Raw genomic sequence first — 16,922 nt, forward strand, 5'->3', positions numbered from 1 at the left:
GGTGTGGGAAGTTCTCCTAAGCCTCCTTCCTCCTGCCTTTGATCTTCTCTCTGACAGAGCCTTCAGTGTTAAAACTTATCTAAAGGCTCCATTTTCTCTCAGATTCCCTGCTTTCATGTTCTGCTTCCTTTCAGGTTTCTGAAAGCACAAAAGAGAATTTTTATACCCTGACATGTTGCCACTGATTTTCTACAGTTCTATCATTAACTGCCTTTCTTTTATTAGGGATTTTCTCTACTTGACCACCTCTTTAAGTTTTATTTTTATTCTTTTTTAAAGATGACCTCTCCCTGCCCTTCTCCCATCTATCTGGTATCTGTACCCGCATTTGATCCGAACTCTTAGTAATCAGCTCTTACTAATAAGATTAAATAGAAATTCTTCCATACAGGGCTTAAGATGATTTTAAAAGTCTTCCCTATGATAAAACGAAGTTTAAAACAAAGCAATTTATGTAGGGCATGTCAGATATTTTAAATAGAAGTATAAAGGTATGTCTTCATAAAATTAAATGTTTCTTTTGAAGAAGGAAAAAAGAAAATGTTCTGATGTCTTCCATATGTGCCTAAAACCATAGTTGAAAAACTCCTTATTGTTGTGGGAATTACAAGCCCAATGGACAGAAGATCGAGCTCTCCATGTGTATACATTAGTTGATCTATTTTGGATTCCTTAGCTTTGGACCACTGTCCAGCTGTTAAATTCATGGGCCTCAGAGTGGAAGGACCCACTAGCAGTCTTTTACCAGAGCTCCCAGAAGCCATTGTTGGGAATGCAACATTTAAAATAATTTTTTTACCATATGATTTGTAGAATCAGATGCTAAGTATAAAGACGTTTAAAAGTTAACAGTTTTGTCTAGAGATAATTTAATTCTGAAAACTGTGGATTGAAAATTAATGGGCTAGCATGTATTACCTCTACCATCAGGAAAAATACTGCTTTTTAAAGAAATTCAGAAAATCTCTTGTCTTGAGAGAAACTAGAAGTACTCTGTCAGTAGACCTAGATTCTAGCCCTGACTTGCTTCATGACTCCTGCCCTTGCTGGGCCTGGATTGGGTACAATAGCATGGGACAGACCTGTCCTCTCTGCTACCCACCACTCTTGGGAGTCTTAAGGGCGTGGTACAATGGCTCTTACCCCTTTACATGACTGATATTTCCCAGCAATAGGATCTTTATTAGTCTTATTGAGGCAGGGGTGGGTTTGATGAACAAATACGTTTCTAAAATGTGGGTAATTTAGATTTGGAACATACGGTTAATAGGTTTGATCACTAAATTTGCTTTCTCAAGTCTAAATTAAGCTAATGTTGAAGTGGCTTACACCAGTGGTCATATACGAGGCATTCTGGTGGCAGAGGGAAACCAACCTGAGAGTCACTCTCAGGTGGTCACGCTGAATCAACACGTAGTAGTCAAAGGGTGGCTGATTTCTGGTTTTGTCTGTGATGGAAAGGGGAGAGGCACAGGGAGCTTTTCTTTACTCAACAAAAGAGTGAGTGAGTCTCCTGCATTGGAACTGGAGTATGCCCCAGGGCTCTGCTCACCCAGAGCCCCAGAAGCCTCATCACCAGCACCCCTTCTCCAGTGTCTTAGATCATGTGCCCCTACCAGACTGGGACTTATGTGTGGGGCTTCACACCTTGTCTCTCTCAGGCCTGCACCCTGGCACGGCGGAACGCTGAGGTCTTTCTCAAGTACATCCACAGGAACAATGTCAGCATGCCCAGTGCCGCCAGCCACACCCGAGGACCCGAGCAGCAAGTGAAAGGTCAGTGCAAGCCCTGCCAGCCTCGAGCCACTTCAGCCGCATGGACCAGAGCCTGGGTACCTGGTCTTCGTGTGACCTGGTTCTCCTCCTTGGATAAGAAAAAGTGTGATGTGGGATGGTGTGGGTGGTGGCGATTCAACATGCATCAAGATTTGGAATGGAAAAATGACTGTAAAATTTCCCCAGAGCTTTTGCATTTATCTTAAGAGTTTAGAACAACGCTAATAGAATTTTCTGAAATGACAGATGGTCTCTATGTGTCTACACTGTGCAGTACATGGCCACTAGTCAACCCCAGAGACCAAAGCTAGGGAGGGAAGTGACACTGATTTGGAGCGAGGAGTGGGGACAGGCTTGGCGAGCTGCCAAGCAGACAGAGAGAAGCTCTGACCTCCTCTGGGAAGGGCCTCTCTCCTGCTCAAGGAACTCAGGAGGTGCGAAGATCAGAGGCCACTGGGAAGAATTAAACTTAGTAATCAAAGATCCCTACAGAGAAGAGGGAAGCAGCATTCCTTTTCCAGATGTGCCACCCTGTTTGCAGCCGAGGGGCCCTGTGGGTGGCTAGCATTATGTCACCTTCCCCTTCCTGCAGATTTTTCAAAGCCTGTGTTCTGATGTCCAAGTGCAGGTGGCAGCTTGGGTGAGGCCAGCTGCCTGCTGAGAGCGCACATGCCCTGCCCCCGCCCCAGTGTGCCGAGAGTGGCAGCCACCCAGGGTGAGCAGGATGTGCCGCACCTTCGTGGGCGCCAGGGTAGGGTTTGCCCAAAGGAAAGTTTACCAGATGGGGCACACATGAAACCTGAAACTCATTAGGATTTTCGCCTGAGCTGGATTGATTCTCTCAGCCACCACAGAGGGACCTCAGTGAACAAAACTCTGACTAGGAGACAAAAAGAGTAAAGGAAACACAGGTTCTCACTGTCTTTGCCCAGCTGAAGCTTCCACCTGAGCAGGGACCTACAGTCTCTCCTATATCCATTTCCTTTCCACCTGCTGCCTGGACCCAAAGCCAGTGCCACTTATTTTAAGTTTTTGTTACAGGAGCAATTATTGCTGCATAACAACCCCTGAAATTCAGTGGCCTACAGCTATAAGCATTTATCATTCAATGACTCTTTTGGCTTGGGGACCAGCTGCCTTGGCTGGGCTCGGTGATGCAGTTCTGCTTGAGGCTGCAGGTCTGGCTGGCTTGGCCCCTTCACTGCAGGGTGGGTTCTTGTCTGCTCCATGTGGATTAATTCTGGGACTTTGGTTGAAGGGGCAGCGGTTACCCAGGAGAACTTCTTATAGAGGTGATGGCAGAGGTTTAAGGGGCAAGCTCAAGTGCACAAGCACACTTCAAGCCCCTACTTGTGTCCTATCTATTAACAGCCCATTTGCCAAAGAAAGTCATGTGACTGAGCCTGAGTTTGGGGGTGGGGAAGTACACTTTGTCTCTTTGGGGAGGAACTAAAAAGCTACATAATAAGGGCAGAGATATAGGGAGAGGTGAATAATAGGGACCATAAAAGCTCTCAGCCTAAGAGGGGAGAGACAGATTCTGTCCTTAGAGAGCCAAACTTCCGTAGGGCATTAAAAGTACACAAAATCAACAAAAACTTCTAAATACAAGCACTGCAGTTTGGGCTGTGCCTTTTTTATAGAGCACAATAACTTGTGCTTTACAGCCCCAGTAACTCGGTAGACCAAGGTGGCTAAGGACCCAGGCTCTTAAGTCAAATAGCTCTACCCCTTTATCTGACTGACCCTGGTTGAGTTTCCTATCCTCTCTAAGCCTCAGTTTCTTCATCTGTAAAATGGAGATAATAGTGGTCCATGCATCCTGAGGTACTGTGAAAATACGTACCTGCCACATAGTGAGTACTGAATAAGTGTTAACTTTCCATAGCATCATTATTGTGTATTTTATTAGTATCTAATATAGTTAGCAGGAAGCAGGAGGCAAACAATACAAAATAAATTTTATTGCTTCAAGCTTAGAGCATACTATTAGACACTTCAGAAGTCCATCCACATAACCAGCTGCTTCTGGAACAACAGGAGAAGTAGAGAGAGGAAGGGATATGACATGGACAAACAGCTCCCATGGCCACCGTGGTGCCCCATGCCTTGTACACATCCTCGCACTCACCTTCATTAGAGATGACGTGAGAACAGCTTTTAGCTTTTCTTATGATCGGTCCCAACCAGCATGGAAGTTTGGGCCTAGAGACATGATTCCGTGATGACATGATTCCAACATAGCTTCCCTAGGCCCATAATTCAGAGGTTTTAAAATTGAGGTTGTGCTGTTGAAGTGCTAAGTGCACAGCCCCTTGTACGGGACAGAGCTTGTGGCAAGTGACATGGCTATCCATGCGGTTACCCCAGTCCTCATGCCGGTCCCCTCTGGCCCTCTCCTAGGACCCCCCGAGAGTGGCTGGTGTTCCTGTCAAGTCTGTTCACTCTCTGCAGGCTCCCAGGCGCCAGTTGTGTTAGCTATTATTTTCAGCACCGATAATTCCCAAGGTCTCTTATCATCAAGGACTAGCTTTGGCGTGAAGAGGATCAGAGTCACTTTTAAGTCACCCTGGGGACATCCTCTTCCCCCCCTTCATTGATGGAACCTCATCAACAGGCCTCCCCCAGTCTCCCTGATCTCTGGGAAATCCTCTCTGAACCACACTTTTGCTCCCTTGCTTCTGGTGCTGGATCAATCCGATGGGGAGACTTGAAGGTCTCAGTTACCTGGCACCTGGGAGCGGGGCTGAAGCAGCCAGTCAGATTTGCTCAGGACCTTCCTGTGACCAGCGCCTGTCTCTCTGCCCTGCAGCCATCCTGAGTGAGCTCTTACAGAGGGAGAACCGTGTCCTGCACTTCTGGACCTTGAAGAAGCGGCGGTTAGACCAGTGCCAGCAATACGTGGTGTTTGAGCGAAGCGCCAAGCAGGTATGTTCAGAGCTTTCCCTGGCGTTGCCTCAGTTCTGGGGACCATACAGAGGCCTAGATGACCAAGACTTGGGACAGTCCTGAGGAGGGTCATAGGAGCAGGCAGAGTAGAGGTGGGAGGTGGGGATGAAAAGAAGAAAGCATCTTTGCGCTGACCAGCCGTTCAGCCTTCACCAGGCACTCTGTTCAGAGCCTGGTACCAGGAGTTGGGAGGAGACGCTGGGGGCAGATTGCTGTAACTCATAGATGACACTGGGCCTGGTCTAGAAGAGTCCCCAGTCTAATGGACAAGACACTCTCTTTGCTGGTGGGTTGTTCCAGGTCTAACAGGGGAGGGGTCTTTCATAAAATCAACTTCCAAGCTACATACTGATTGAATCGTGCCAGCATTTCCTAGGTCCATCATGCTGTCCCAAACCACAAACCTTCACATCAGAGCATGGCATGTTTTCCTACTAACAGCTGGCTTTTGGGGCACTGAATGGGTTGTTTCCTCCTACAGGCGCTAGACTGGATCCAAGAAACAGGTGAATATTACCTCTCAACACATACCTCCACGGGGGAGACTGCAGAGGAGACTCAGGAGCTGCTGAAGGAATATGGGGAGTTCAGGGTGCCTGCCAAGGTAGGAAGCATCCCGGAGCCCTCCCCTTCCACCCAGCACTCCCCAATCTGGCCAATTTCACATTGCGGGAGGGAGAACAGCCTCTGTACACAGAAATGCTTGACTACAGAGGCAAGGCGGGGGGACACACAGGTAGGATCTTCTCCTTTGAGACCTGAACGTCCAAAGAGATGCAGCTGTTGGTAGAGCCTCTGTACGCAGACACTCAACTCCTATACGCTGTGCTTCCAAATGGTACTCATCTTCATGCTCCAGATTCTGGAATCTGCTGTATTCTTTCAGACCAAATAAGGCAAAGGAATGTATTCATGTGAAATGCACATCGTGTGGGAATATCAGCCACATATTCTTGAAATTTGAATGGCTTGGGAAGTCCACCTTTTGGGAAGGGCCAGTGGCTATGGATGGGTTCACAAAGCAGGTTCCGGAGCTGACTACTTCCCTCTGGCCTCGCCCTGCAAATGAGCCAGGCTGAGGTCTCTGGGGAGCAAAACATGCACTGGTGCACGTACCACACACCCCCACACCCCCATTCACACCGAGGTGGAGAATGAAAATAATATAATAGAAGGAAATCTCATTTTCATCTGTTTTCCCAGCCAGGATTTGATCTGAGGACCCTTGGCTTTGAGTGAAATCTGATGTCTCAGTTCCCTCTTTGTAGCATCCTTGTCCCTCACACTGGGCTCCCTGCCATGGAGGACCATCCTTGGCATCACTTCCACATAGGGCAGATGCTATTCCCAGGATGAGAGGAGCTTTTGTGAGAGTCGGGGGGGGGGAACATATTAATGCCTACCTTATTCAGAGATCCCTCTGACACTGCAGCAAATTTCTCTCTAATCTGCTGCAACAAAATTAGGCCCTTAGCCTCCTTCCTGAGCTGGTATTTCAGAAGTGGTTATCCACTTTGTGAATCCTACACTTTGAACTCTTGATAGTGGGGAGCCTTCCCCCTGCACACTTGTGAGCTTTTGGGCCTTTTCACCCAATGTGAAAAACTGGCATTTCAGATAAGAGATTCATTTCAATACCAGCTAGAGCAGACAGTGCCCAGGAGGTGGCAGACTCACAGAACCCTTTTCAAATCCAAATGAAAATGGGTTTGAATTACCCACTTTGCACCTATGTGCCCCTCTCCAAATAGTGTCAACAACGAACCACTAAGAGGCTGAATAGTATCAGATCCACTGGTGATCCTACTCATGTAGAATGGATCACAGCAGATACCCAGAACTTCCTAGGATCAGAGTCTGTCCATCACCAAAGTGGAAATGTGGAGAGTCATTCAGTCAACTTAATTCATCCTTCCTTTACAATCTTCCTGTCTTTCTCTTTTCTATTCACATTGTTGTCACCCTAATTGGGTTCCATGCTTTTGGCCTTTCCTTCCTTCCAACCCATCCTGCCCTTCATTGGCGTTCATCTTTAAAACACTACTTTGGTCAGATTACCACCCAGCTCAAGAGCTTTAATGATTCTGGAGTGCCTTTAGGCAACACTCAACAATGTCTACAACTGTGCCACCTTACCACTGCCACTGTATCTTCAGTTAATGTGTTTATGCAGATTTTATGCTCCAGCTGAATGAGTATTATTTTCTTACCCTCCGAGAGATACATCATTTATTTTCTTGCCTCTGTATCCTTTCTATACTATTTCTCTGCCTAGAATATCCTTCCCTTCCCTCTAGTTTGTACTTTTTAAGAAGACCCCGCCTTCCCACTTCAGTGCCTCCTCCTCTGTGTCCCTGCCTACAAGCCGGATACAATCGGCCTATCCCTGCACTGCAGACATTGTCTGTGCAGCCCTTAAGGCACCTGGCCTGGACCGTCCTGTCCTTCGCAGTGTTACCTCCTGTATGAGCCTGCAAGATCCCAAAGGACAAGAACCGTGCTTTATTCACGTACCTAACTATATCTTATGCATTGAAGGGAGGCTACAGATATTTGAGAACATAAGAGAAAAAGAAGTTTGGGTAGATTTCAACAACGCTTCCTCCCCAAACCTCTATTTAATATGATTCTTTTACTTTGACTCTCTCTCTGTTCTCTCTTCCTCTTAACTATTTCTCTTAATGGGATTTCATCCTCCCATCTATCATTTCCAAGTTTCAGGGCTATTTGTTATGAGAATATCTACAAGATAACAAATCCAGCTGGGGACCTTCTGATGAAAGGCAGTAGCCTCCGGCCCCACCACAGTCCCACTTACCAGAAGCAAACCTCTTTTAACCAGCCATCTTTGGTTTTAATCTTTATAACCAATAAAGTGAATTTGAAATGGAAACCAAATTGACCTTAAACCACACGACAGTAAGTATGGTGGCCCTCATGATTGAACAGAGCAATAGAGTATACTGAGTATATTGATTTACTATACTCTGTTCCAAAGAAACAAACAGATCAAGTAGAAGAAACACTGAATAGAAAAAGGTACTTTCTATGTAGCAATACACAAATGTGAGAATAAAAATAAGATAAAGAGAATGTGGTTGAGGATAAGAGGAAAACAAAATTTTCTTGTTGTGGTATGCTGTGGACAATCCAGTTAGAAGAATGCAAATGATATTTTCCTATTGTGGGTTTCAAAATTTATAAGGTATCAAGGTACATGGTGATAGGAAAGCTTAATCATCTTGACATCTGGAAGAACTCTGTTTCTTCTAATAGCAAAACTCTTTAGATTCTTCTGTTTTCCATTTTTTACAATTCAGTAGTTTTTCATACGTTCACAAGGTTGTGCAGCCGGCGCCACTATCTAGTTCCGGAATATATCATCCCTCCCCAAAATAAACCCCATACACATCAGCAGTCACTCCCCTTTTCCCCTCCCCTCAGCCCCTGGCAACCACTAATCTACTTTCTATCTCTATGAGTTTGCCTGTTCTGGACACTTCATGTAAATGGAATCATGCAATCTTACAATATGTGGTCTTTTATGTCTGGCTTCTTTCACTTAGAGTGTTTTCAAAATTAATCCACGTTGTAGCAGTACTTCATCGGTACTTCATTCCTTTTTGTGACTGGATAATACTCCACTGTATGGATAAACCACATTTTGTTATACATTCATCAGTTGATGGACATTTGGATTGTTTCCAGTTTTGGGCTACTGTGAATAATGTTGCTGTGAACATTTGTGTACAAGTTTTGGTGTGAACATATGTTTTCAGTTCTCTTAGGTATATACCTGAGAGTGGAATGGCTGGGTCAGGTGGTGACTCTATATTTAACTTTTTGAGGAAATGCCAAACTGTTTCCCAAAGTGCATACACCATTTTCCATTTCCACCAGCGGTGTATATGAGTTCTGACTTCTCTACATCCTCTCCAACACTGGTTATCGTCTATCTTTTTTATATAACCATGCTAGCGGGTGTGACGCGGTATCTCATTGTGGTTTTCATTTACATTTCTCAATGAGTGATGATGTTGAGAAAACGCTTTTCTAAACTGATAATTTTATCTCTGAAAGTGAAAGAAGCTATGAGATAAGCTGGACTAGATTCTTCTTAACAAAAGAGAATTAAGTGATAATGAAAGTGACTGGAGCTTTAGCTGAACTAAATTATGTCTTTGAATTCAGATAGCCAGGAAAGAGAACACTGGGCTTGTCAGAGAGGCGCTTTCTATGAGAAAAGTAGAATCTAAACAGTTCAGATAAAAGATGGGCATGTTTCTGTTTCTGAGACTCTTAAGAGGAATGAACATAGCTCACATGTGATAGACATTTTTGAAAGGTTTAGTTTTTCATATTTAACAACAAACTCTTTCTCCTGTGGGATGAATATGAAGATACATCTCAAGGAACGGTTTTCCCACTCAGGGAGCACAATAATTCCATACCCCCAAAGAATATATCAATAAGTACAAGGCAGATCAGCAATGAAAGGCCAGTTGGATGCTTATAATTAGATTATGAGAATATATCAAGACGGCTAAATTTTAAAGACTCATCAGATTTTCAAGAGATACCAAAAGGGCTTTTTACAAACTATATTCGGAGTAAGGTGCTCTGATTAGGGGAAGATGATATAATATTAACTGATCAAAAGAAGGAAGGAAGAGAAAAAATAAGAAAAATAGGACTACTAAACCCTTATTTTTAACCTCTGTCTTTTCCAGCAGATAACATAGAATTGAAAATGAAAGGGCAAAATATACACTAGTGAACACAAGAATCCCAAGATAAGTGAGATGTGTTCTAAATTTCCAGGCCCAAGTGAATTATATTCCCCAAAAGCTCCCTTTGTCCACAAGATCACGTCCATACTCCTGAACCTAACATGCAAGCACCTCTACAATCTGACCCCCACTTTATCAGTCTGTATAAGTTACTCTTCTTGGTGGCAAGATTTGAGTTTCAAGCTGGCTTAAGTTTAGAAGGGGAAAAGATTTTGTACGGCTGTATGTGTAAATGAAGACAGAAGCTATGCGGCTGGACCTCGAAGGGGCCCAGGAAAAGCTGAATGACTCAACCCAATGGGAAGAACAAGACATGTGGCATGGTCTCACCTCTGGAGATGAAAACTGGGATGTCACCCGAGACCAGGGCAGTTCCAGCAGCCATGTTTCCGGGTCAGCTCATCTCAGGAGATCAGGCATACATGACTACCACCACTGTGATTCAGCTTCCCTTCTCTCCTCTGCTATTTGCTTTCACTTCTGCTCTGCAACCAGCCACCCAGTTCCCTGTCTCTACAGTTCACATCCCCAGAAAAACCAGCTTAATTGACCCAGCATGTTGCCCCTGTCCCTGTTTAGTCAGAGCTTCTAGGCCAGGACACCTTGGAAGTCACTGGCTGCATATTGATGGGCTGCCCTCGTGGGGCAAGTTTTACCTCTGATCTCATCAGCGGTAGCCAGGCATGGGGCGGGTCGCACTGTGCCACCATAGTCACCCACGTATAAGAAATCACTTCAGACTGCTTTCAGTAGGGGCCGTGGGCATGGTTGGGGTCAAATCTTTTCGTCTAATTCTTCCCAGTGTAAACCTTCAACTCTTGCTGGTCTAATTTTACTCACCTCCAAGCGCAGTAATTACGCACTCATCCGTTTACTCAACATTATTATTATTATGGTATACATCGTAGACATTGGAGCTACAAATGAATAAGATCACACTCATCTCTTAGAAATGCATGGTCTAATGAAGGAGACATAAATAACTCAGCATGATACACGCTGAAGTAGCAGCATGTGTGTGGTACTGTGGGAACACTGGGAAGGGCATCTCCCACTCGGCTTGTGGGGAGGAGGAGAGGTGAGGGAGGGCCATTGGGGTGAAAGCAGGGGTGAGGAGGAGCCACTCATCTCATTGTGGGGGGCAGGTGAGGTTTATTTAACATGGCTGGAATTTTGGGGCCACGGAGAGCAGTGGAGATGGTCACGTGGGCAGGTGAGGCCACGTGGGGAAGAGCTTGTCTGTGCTGCCAGTTTCACTGTCTGTCTGCTCCCCCTGGGTCCCACACATACCTGGAATGCTCTTGCTCACAAGCCACTATCCCTGTTGACTCTGAATCGTTTTGATGTTTTAGGATATCATTTCCTCTGATAGGAAATTATAGGGCTGCTCTGGTAGGACTGCTGCTACCAATTGGCTATAAACCCCCATCTCGTGCTCAAGTCTCCTTACCAAGAGCAGAGAATAAATATGTGTTTCCAAGATTTTATATGAAGATGGATTTCTTGATTATAGCTACAAAATTTAATCACTGTTTTAAGTAAATGACAAACCTAAGAAAAATTGTTTCCCGGGTTGGGGGGAAGCCCTAAATGCAAGAAATAGAAGTCCTTGGAATACCAGGTATCTTGTATTAACCGAGTCCCAGCGCCATTATTCTTTGCCTTTTCGTTGCTAAGGAGGTGTTTCTCCTGTCCTCATACCCACCTTCTTTCCTTCACACCAAAGCTCTTCTGGCCCCTTATCTCCCAGCCCTGGGGACCAGCCCACTGTGCTGAGGTAGGAGAGGCTCGAAGGTGTTGAGTGAGTTGCTGGAGAGCGGGAGCCCTGGCCGTGGGGGTCCAAGTCCTCTCTGCTTGCCTCTCCGGCCAGAAGCTTCCCTCCGGCAGTTCTTGAGAGGGTCAGTCTCTCGTAGGAGGGGCTGTAGGTGAGCCTGGAGAGGCAAGGGTGAGGGTGGTGGCATAAAGAAAGAAAGGCTCTTCTGTCTGTTCCGCGCTTGCTCCAGTGATTTTCTGTCTCAGTTTCCCTCAATTACCCAGATCGTAGCATGATCCAAACCTTGTACCTACTTTCCCCCAGTCCGAAAGATAAAAGATTACTTTTCAGAATATTATGTAAATGTTCTTCCCTTTCTCTTAAAATCTATCAGGTTTTCCTGATGTTAGAGTTTAAAAACCCAAACTGAGGATAAAAGATGAGCAAGCATTTGCTTGTTTGAATAGCCCTTCCGTTTCCATATCTTACCCAGCACAGGTCCCGCCTCCCCCACGACACCTTTTCTGCCCCTGCCAGCCCACCTTCATTTTTTTCCTGTTTTAAAATTCCTGCAGTGTTAACTATACATATTTCTTATGTTGACATTCAATTACATAATGCCCTGAGTTATTGAACTACTCTGTGTGAAAATCTTGTCCCTCTAGGGATATAGACAGTCAGTCTGGTGGACATCTCTTTTTCTTCTTTTGTTTACCCCCCAGGTCTTTCCCCACAGCCCTCTGCACAGTGGTGTGGACAGAGTAGATGTTGAACACACTCTTGTTAGAAATGAAATTGACCCACGTCAGGGCTCCACCTCACTTAGCCCTGTGATGGACACTAGCTTCGTTCACTCTTCTCTCTGTCTCTCTGTCTCTCTCTCTCTTTCTCTCTCTCTCTCTCTCTCTCTCTCTCTCTCTCAAGGAAACTAAAAACAAGATCCTGGTGGTGAAAGGGACAGAGTTTACTCTTAAATCTGCTAATTAGAGTTCTGTAGATCCTGGCTGTGCCAACTCACCTGACGTTTAGAAAGCCTTCTTCAGGCCAGTAAAGGGAGAGAACTAGAAACTATGGACCAGAGGCAAACCGCTCTATCACTTACCGGTTGTATGAACTTGGACAAGCCCTAAGCCTCTCTAAGCCTCAGCCTTTTCAATCTGTGTTTCAAAGAGACCCATACCACCTCCCTCCACCTGCCTCCTAGGGATGCTTTAAGACTCAAACGAGTCTCAGATGCAACATGAACATACTCTGTAAACTGATAAAGTGCTATATTAATGAAAGAGATTCTTACATCAATAATCATACTGGCTAACATTTATTGCTTACTGAGTTCTTACTGTGAACACTGTGTTCCAGACACATCCTACATTGTCAACTCATGTAATGCTCACAACAACCCTACAATATAGATACTATTATGATCCCTATTTTGCAGATGAAGGAACTGAGGCACAGAGGGTTTCAGTAGTTTGCTCAAGCCCTCCCAGCCAGTAAGTGACAGCACTGGGATATAAACGGAGGCAGTCTGGCTCTGGGGTATCTATGGCTTCTGTGAAGAAGGAAAGAGGGCTGGAGTGAAGGGCCATGATAGTAAAGGTAAGCTAGTAACTTACGACCATCTTTTGGGGCAGCAAACAAAGGAGAAGGTGAAACTCCTGATTCAGCTGGCCGATAGCTTTGTGGAAAAAGGCCACATTCATGCCACAGAGATCAGGAAATGGGTGACCACGGTCGACAAGCATTACAGAGACTTCTCCTTGAGGATGGGAAAGTACCGGTACTCTCTGGAGAAAGCCCTTGGAGTCAACACAGAGGTAGGTGTGGGGTTGCCCAGCTGGGACATCCTCCTTTCTTACCTCCCTCAGTACTGCTGTTCATTGCCGTGGAGGGAAGCTGGGTTTGCAGAGGAGTCTTGCTGAGCTGTTGAGCCCTAGAGCACTTGCCTTGTGTTGTCTTTCTCCTGGAGGGACTGGATCTTGCTGAGCCATTGGCTTCCAGCTCCCCATGACTGGTGCTATATACAGTGCAAAATTGGCTGGCCAGGGGTAGGGCCTGTGGCTACAGAACAGAGTTTTTCGATGTGTAGAGTTAACTCTACACATAGAGGATTAAACCCTTTATCTTGAGGATTAAACCCTTTATCTTGGCTTCATCAGTACTGTCTTCCACCCAATTATGTTAATCAGCAAATGATTAGAGTCCTCAGTATGTATAATAGTGCTCTTTCAAGAATAAGGTATGCAATTTGTATAAAGTCTATCTGACATTTCAACTGAAAAGAAGTACTATTTGCCAGGAAGCAAAGGAAGACTGACTTTTAATCTCTTCTTTATAATAGGGGTCATTAACCTATGAATTAAGAGCTAAATACAGACTGGCAATTTAATCCTAGGATCTCTAATTCTTAAATCTTTAAATAGGCTCATACTCTGAAGCAGAGCAGGCTAGAGAATAAAGTGGTCAAACCACAAAGATTGGGGGAATTAACGTCTCCCCCAGGCTTTAACCTGTGAGATTTTTTTCCTAAAGGTTTTTGTTGTATATAAATACCAAACAGTGGTTGAAATAAGCATGGATGGGCAATTAGAAAATTCAGTAATTGTTCTATCATTAGCTTAGAATGAAGCTTAAATAATAGAAAGCATTAGCTTTCTATTTCCAAGGGAAGTTGCTTGTTTAAATAAAAATATTTACTTTTATTATTTTCCCTTGACAAACGGAAGTTTTATATCTTTTTACATTTCTGTTTCACATCTGTTTTAACGGTTAATCATCAATCTTGGACCTGTGTGTGTGTGTGTGTGTGTGTGTGTGTGTGTAGATCTAATCAGGCCCAATGTCCTTGAGGAAATATGACACTAATTATCAAACGTGTACATTCTTTTTCTTTGTTGTGGATATTATCCCTGAGCTTTTGACCTGAACATTTTATACTTTTCTTATTTGAAAAAAAAAATTATCCCATGAAGAAGAGTGCTTGTGGGTAGCAGTTGGTGGGATTCCCCATCTTCTCATCCTTCTCCGTTGTATCTTTCTCTGTTCTTCCCTTCCCCCACCTCCACCAACTCTGGTGAGTTGCTTTCCCAAAGCAACTCCAAGGTGACCTCTGCGATCTCTCTGTGTGTAGGATAACAAGGACCTAGAGCTGGATATCATCCCAGCAAGCCTTTCAGATCGTGAGGTCAAGCTCCGGGACGCCAACCATGAGGTCAATGAAGAGAAACGGAAATCAGCCCGGAAGAAAGAGTATGTAGGGGGTTGGGCGTGAGACGGTTCCACCGACTGGCAGGCTCCTCATGGCTATGCTTGGTTTTCACTGCCACCCGTCCCTTTAGACAGCTTGCTGTGTCCCCATGACCACCTACAGAGGTTGGAATGGACAGACATAATGCTTCCACCCACATTTCACACTAACCAAGAACTTTAGGGCATTGGACAGAAGAAACAATGAACCATGTCAACCTTACAAACCATGTCTTGATCACTCTGCTTTCTTTATATCAGTGTTACAAAGTTACACATAGCCAGAGATATGCAAGGGCTTTATGAAGAGTATTTTGACATTCCTTTTGGGTAATGCTGGAAAAAAATGGTGTGTTCTAAGATTAAGAAGGCCTCTGTAGTTGATTTTATCAAAATAAAGTAGGACCATAGGTCCCTTGGAACTGAAGAAACTCAAGCTGGTCTGTGAAGTCAGAGCATATGTTTCATCTGGGTTGCTGTAAGAAAGTATGACGAATCAAGTGCTTTAAACAACAGAAATGTATTGTCTCACAGTTCTGGAGGCTGGAAGTCTGAAATCAAGCTGTTGGCTGGGTTGATTCCTTCTGAGGGCTGGGAGGGAAGGCTCTGCTCCAGGCCTTTCTCCCTGCCTTACAGATGGCTATCTTCGTGATGTCCTCCCTTAATACAGGCCTGTGTCGACATCCCCCCATTTTAAGGATACTAGTCGTTTTGGAATGGGGGCCCACCCTACTCCAGTATGACCTCATCTTAAATTGCATCTGCAATGACTCTGTTTCTAAATAAGGTCACATTGTGAGGTACTGGGGGTTGGGACCCAACATACGCATTTTGGGGGAGACACAATTCAACCCATAGCAGAGAGGGAAATGAGGAGACAACACGTGGCCAGATCTTCCTGCTGGGCTGTCTCTGAGACACCAAATAGCCAGAGGACGGTAAAGGGTGGGTGGAAAGTAAAACAAAATGGGGTAGAGGGTAGTGGAACTAAATTATGAAGAAAAACAGGAAAAACCGCAGGAAGCAGATGGAGAAAAAGGGAGAAGGTAGAGGCATGCCAGAACCCAAGGCAGTAAAATCAAAGACAACTTTTCAAAGCAAGTGGGATTACGTTCCTTCTGATCTTCCTTCTTTCCTTGTTTACCAAGCACTTACAGTGTACTAGGAACTTTGCTTATAGGATCTTGTTTAATCCTTGCAGCAGCCCTGTGTGATCAGCTGTTTTATAAGTAAGGAGTCTGAGGCTTGGAGAAGCAAGTCCTGCCTCTAGGAAATGACAGTCATAATTCAATTCCTGGTTGTCTGACTACAAAGCTTTCCACTCTACCAAGACTTTCCACTCTACCAATAGAGCAAGACTAGCAAGAGAGTGGCTCATTAACTCCTGCAAAAGGGAATTTTCTAAATCAATAATTTAATAGAAAGGCCACTGCTAGAACAAAGTTTTGCTTTAAGGAAAATCCCACCAAGATAAAGGTTCAGGAAAAGATGCTGCTCATTTTAATATTTCTTCTGAAATCTCCAACAGGGGACACTCGGGATAATCTTTCTCAAAATTTTTATGTGATGGAACACCTTGTAAATAGGGATTCTCATTATGAAGTTCCATGAAAAAATGACATGGAAAATCTAAGATAAATATATAAAAATATATTTTGTGCTAGATTAGATATTATTGCATATCACATGCCAGCTAGGAAGCACCATTTCTAAAACAAATTTGTCAAAGAAAGAAAGTGACGTAGGTACACTACAGTGAAGCCATGCATCATGAGTTGAACGCCCGCACAGGTACATTGTGTTGTTTAGGGGTCCAAGGAGGAAGGCGCCTTCCCCTTGCATATGTGTAGCACAGCTTCTCTTTTTGGGAGACTGAAGAGTAGTCACTTAATATCATTAGCTTGTGCTGTACTTGGGATCACATGCTCAGCCTCATGCACATCAGTTTGTGATGTAAAATAACCCCATTAGAAGCCAGAGGTCAGCACACTATGGCCTACAAGCCACAACTGGTCCACCACCTGTTTTATATAGCCTGTAAGCTAAAAATTATTTTTTATATTTTTAAATGGTTGAAAACTATCAAAACAAGAAGAATATTTTGTGACGTGAAAATTAGATGAAATTCTTTTCTGTTCATAAATAGTTTTATTGGAACACAGCCGGACTTACTTTTTTAACATATTGTGTGTGGCTTCTTTCACACACAACAGCAAAGCTGAGTGGTTGTGACAGAGACTGAATAGCTCACAAGTAGTTACCCTCTGGCTCTTTACAGAAAAAGTTTGCTAACCCCCAGTCTCGGCGGTGGTGTCTTGGGCATCTGTTTCTGGCTTTTAAACCTGGTTTAACCTGTGGGACTGTGAACTGTTTTGGTGTAAGTCAGCAATTCTACTCAACAGGAATCA

At 44.4% G+C, this 16,922-nt stretch overlaps 1 protein-coding gene across 10 annotated transcripts in view; it reads left to right on the top strand.

Annotated features, from left to right (window-relative positions):
* The window catches only part of KALRN (kalirin RhoGEF kinase), a 653,671-nt gene that overhangs the window by 385,906 nt on the left and 250,843 nt on the right, over nt 1–16,922 (top strand). For all 10 annotated transcript variants that reach the window (XM_061194271.1, XM_061194272.1, XM_061194273.1 and 7 more), the window contains 5 exons: nt 1,662–1,776; nt 4,589–4,704; nt 5,207–5,329; nt 12,903–13,085; nt 14,399–14,517. In XM_061194271.1, the coding sequence (XP_061050254.1) occupies nt 1,662–1,776; nt 4,589–4,704; nt 5,207–5,329; nt 12,903–13,085; nt 14,399–14,517 (656 nt within the window). The remainder of the gene's footprint in view (nt 1–1,661; nt 1,777–4,588; nt 4,705–5,206; nt 5,330–12,902; nt 13,086–14,398; nt 14,518–16,922) is intronic.

The sequence above is a fragment of the Eubalaena glacialis genome, chromosome 6 (genome assembly GCF_028564815.1).
Source record: "Eubalaena glacialis isolate mEubGla1 chromosome 6, mEubGla1.1.hap2.+ XY, whole genome shotgun sequence".
In the NCBI taxonomy this organism is placed as follows: Eukaryota; Metazoa; Chordata; class Mammalia; order Artiodactyla; family Balaenidae; genus Eubalaena; species Eubalaena glacialis.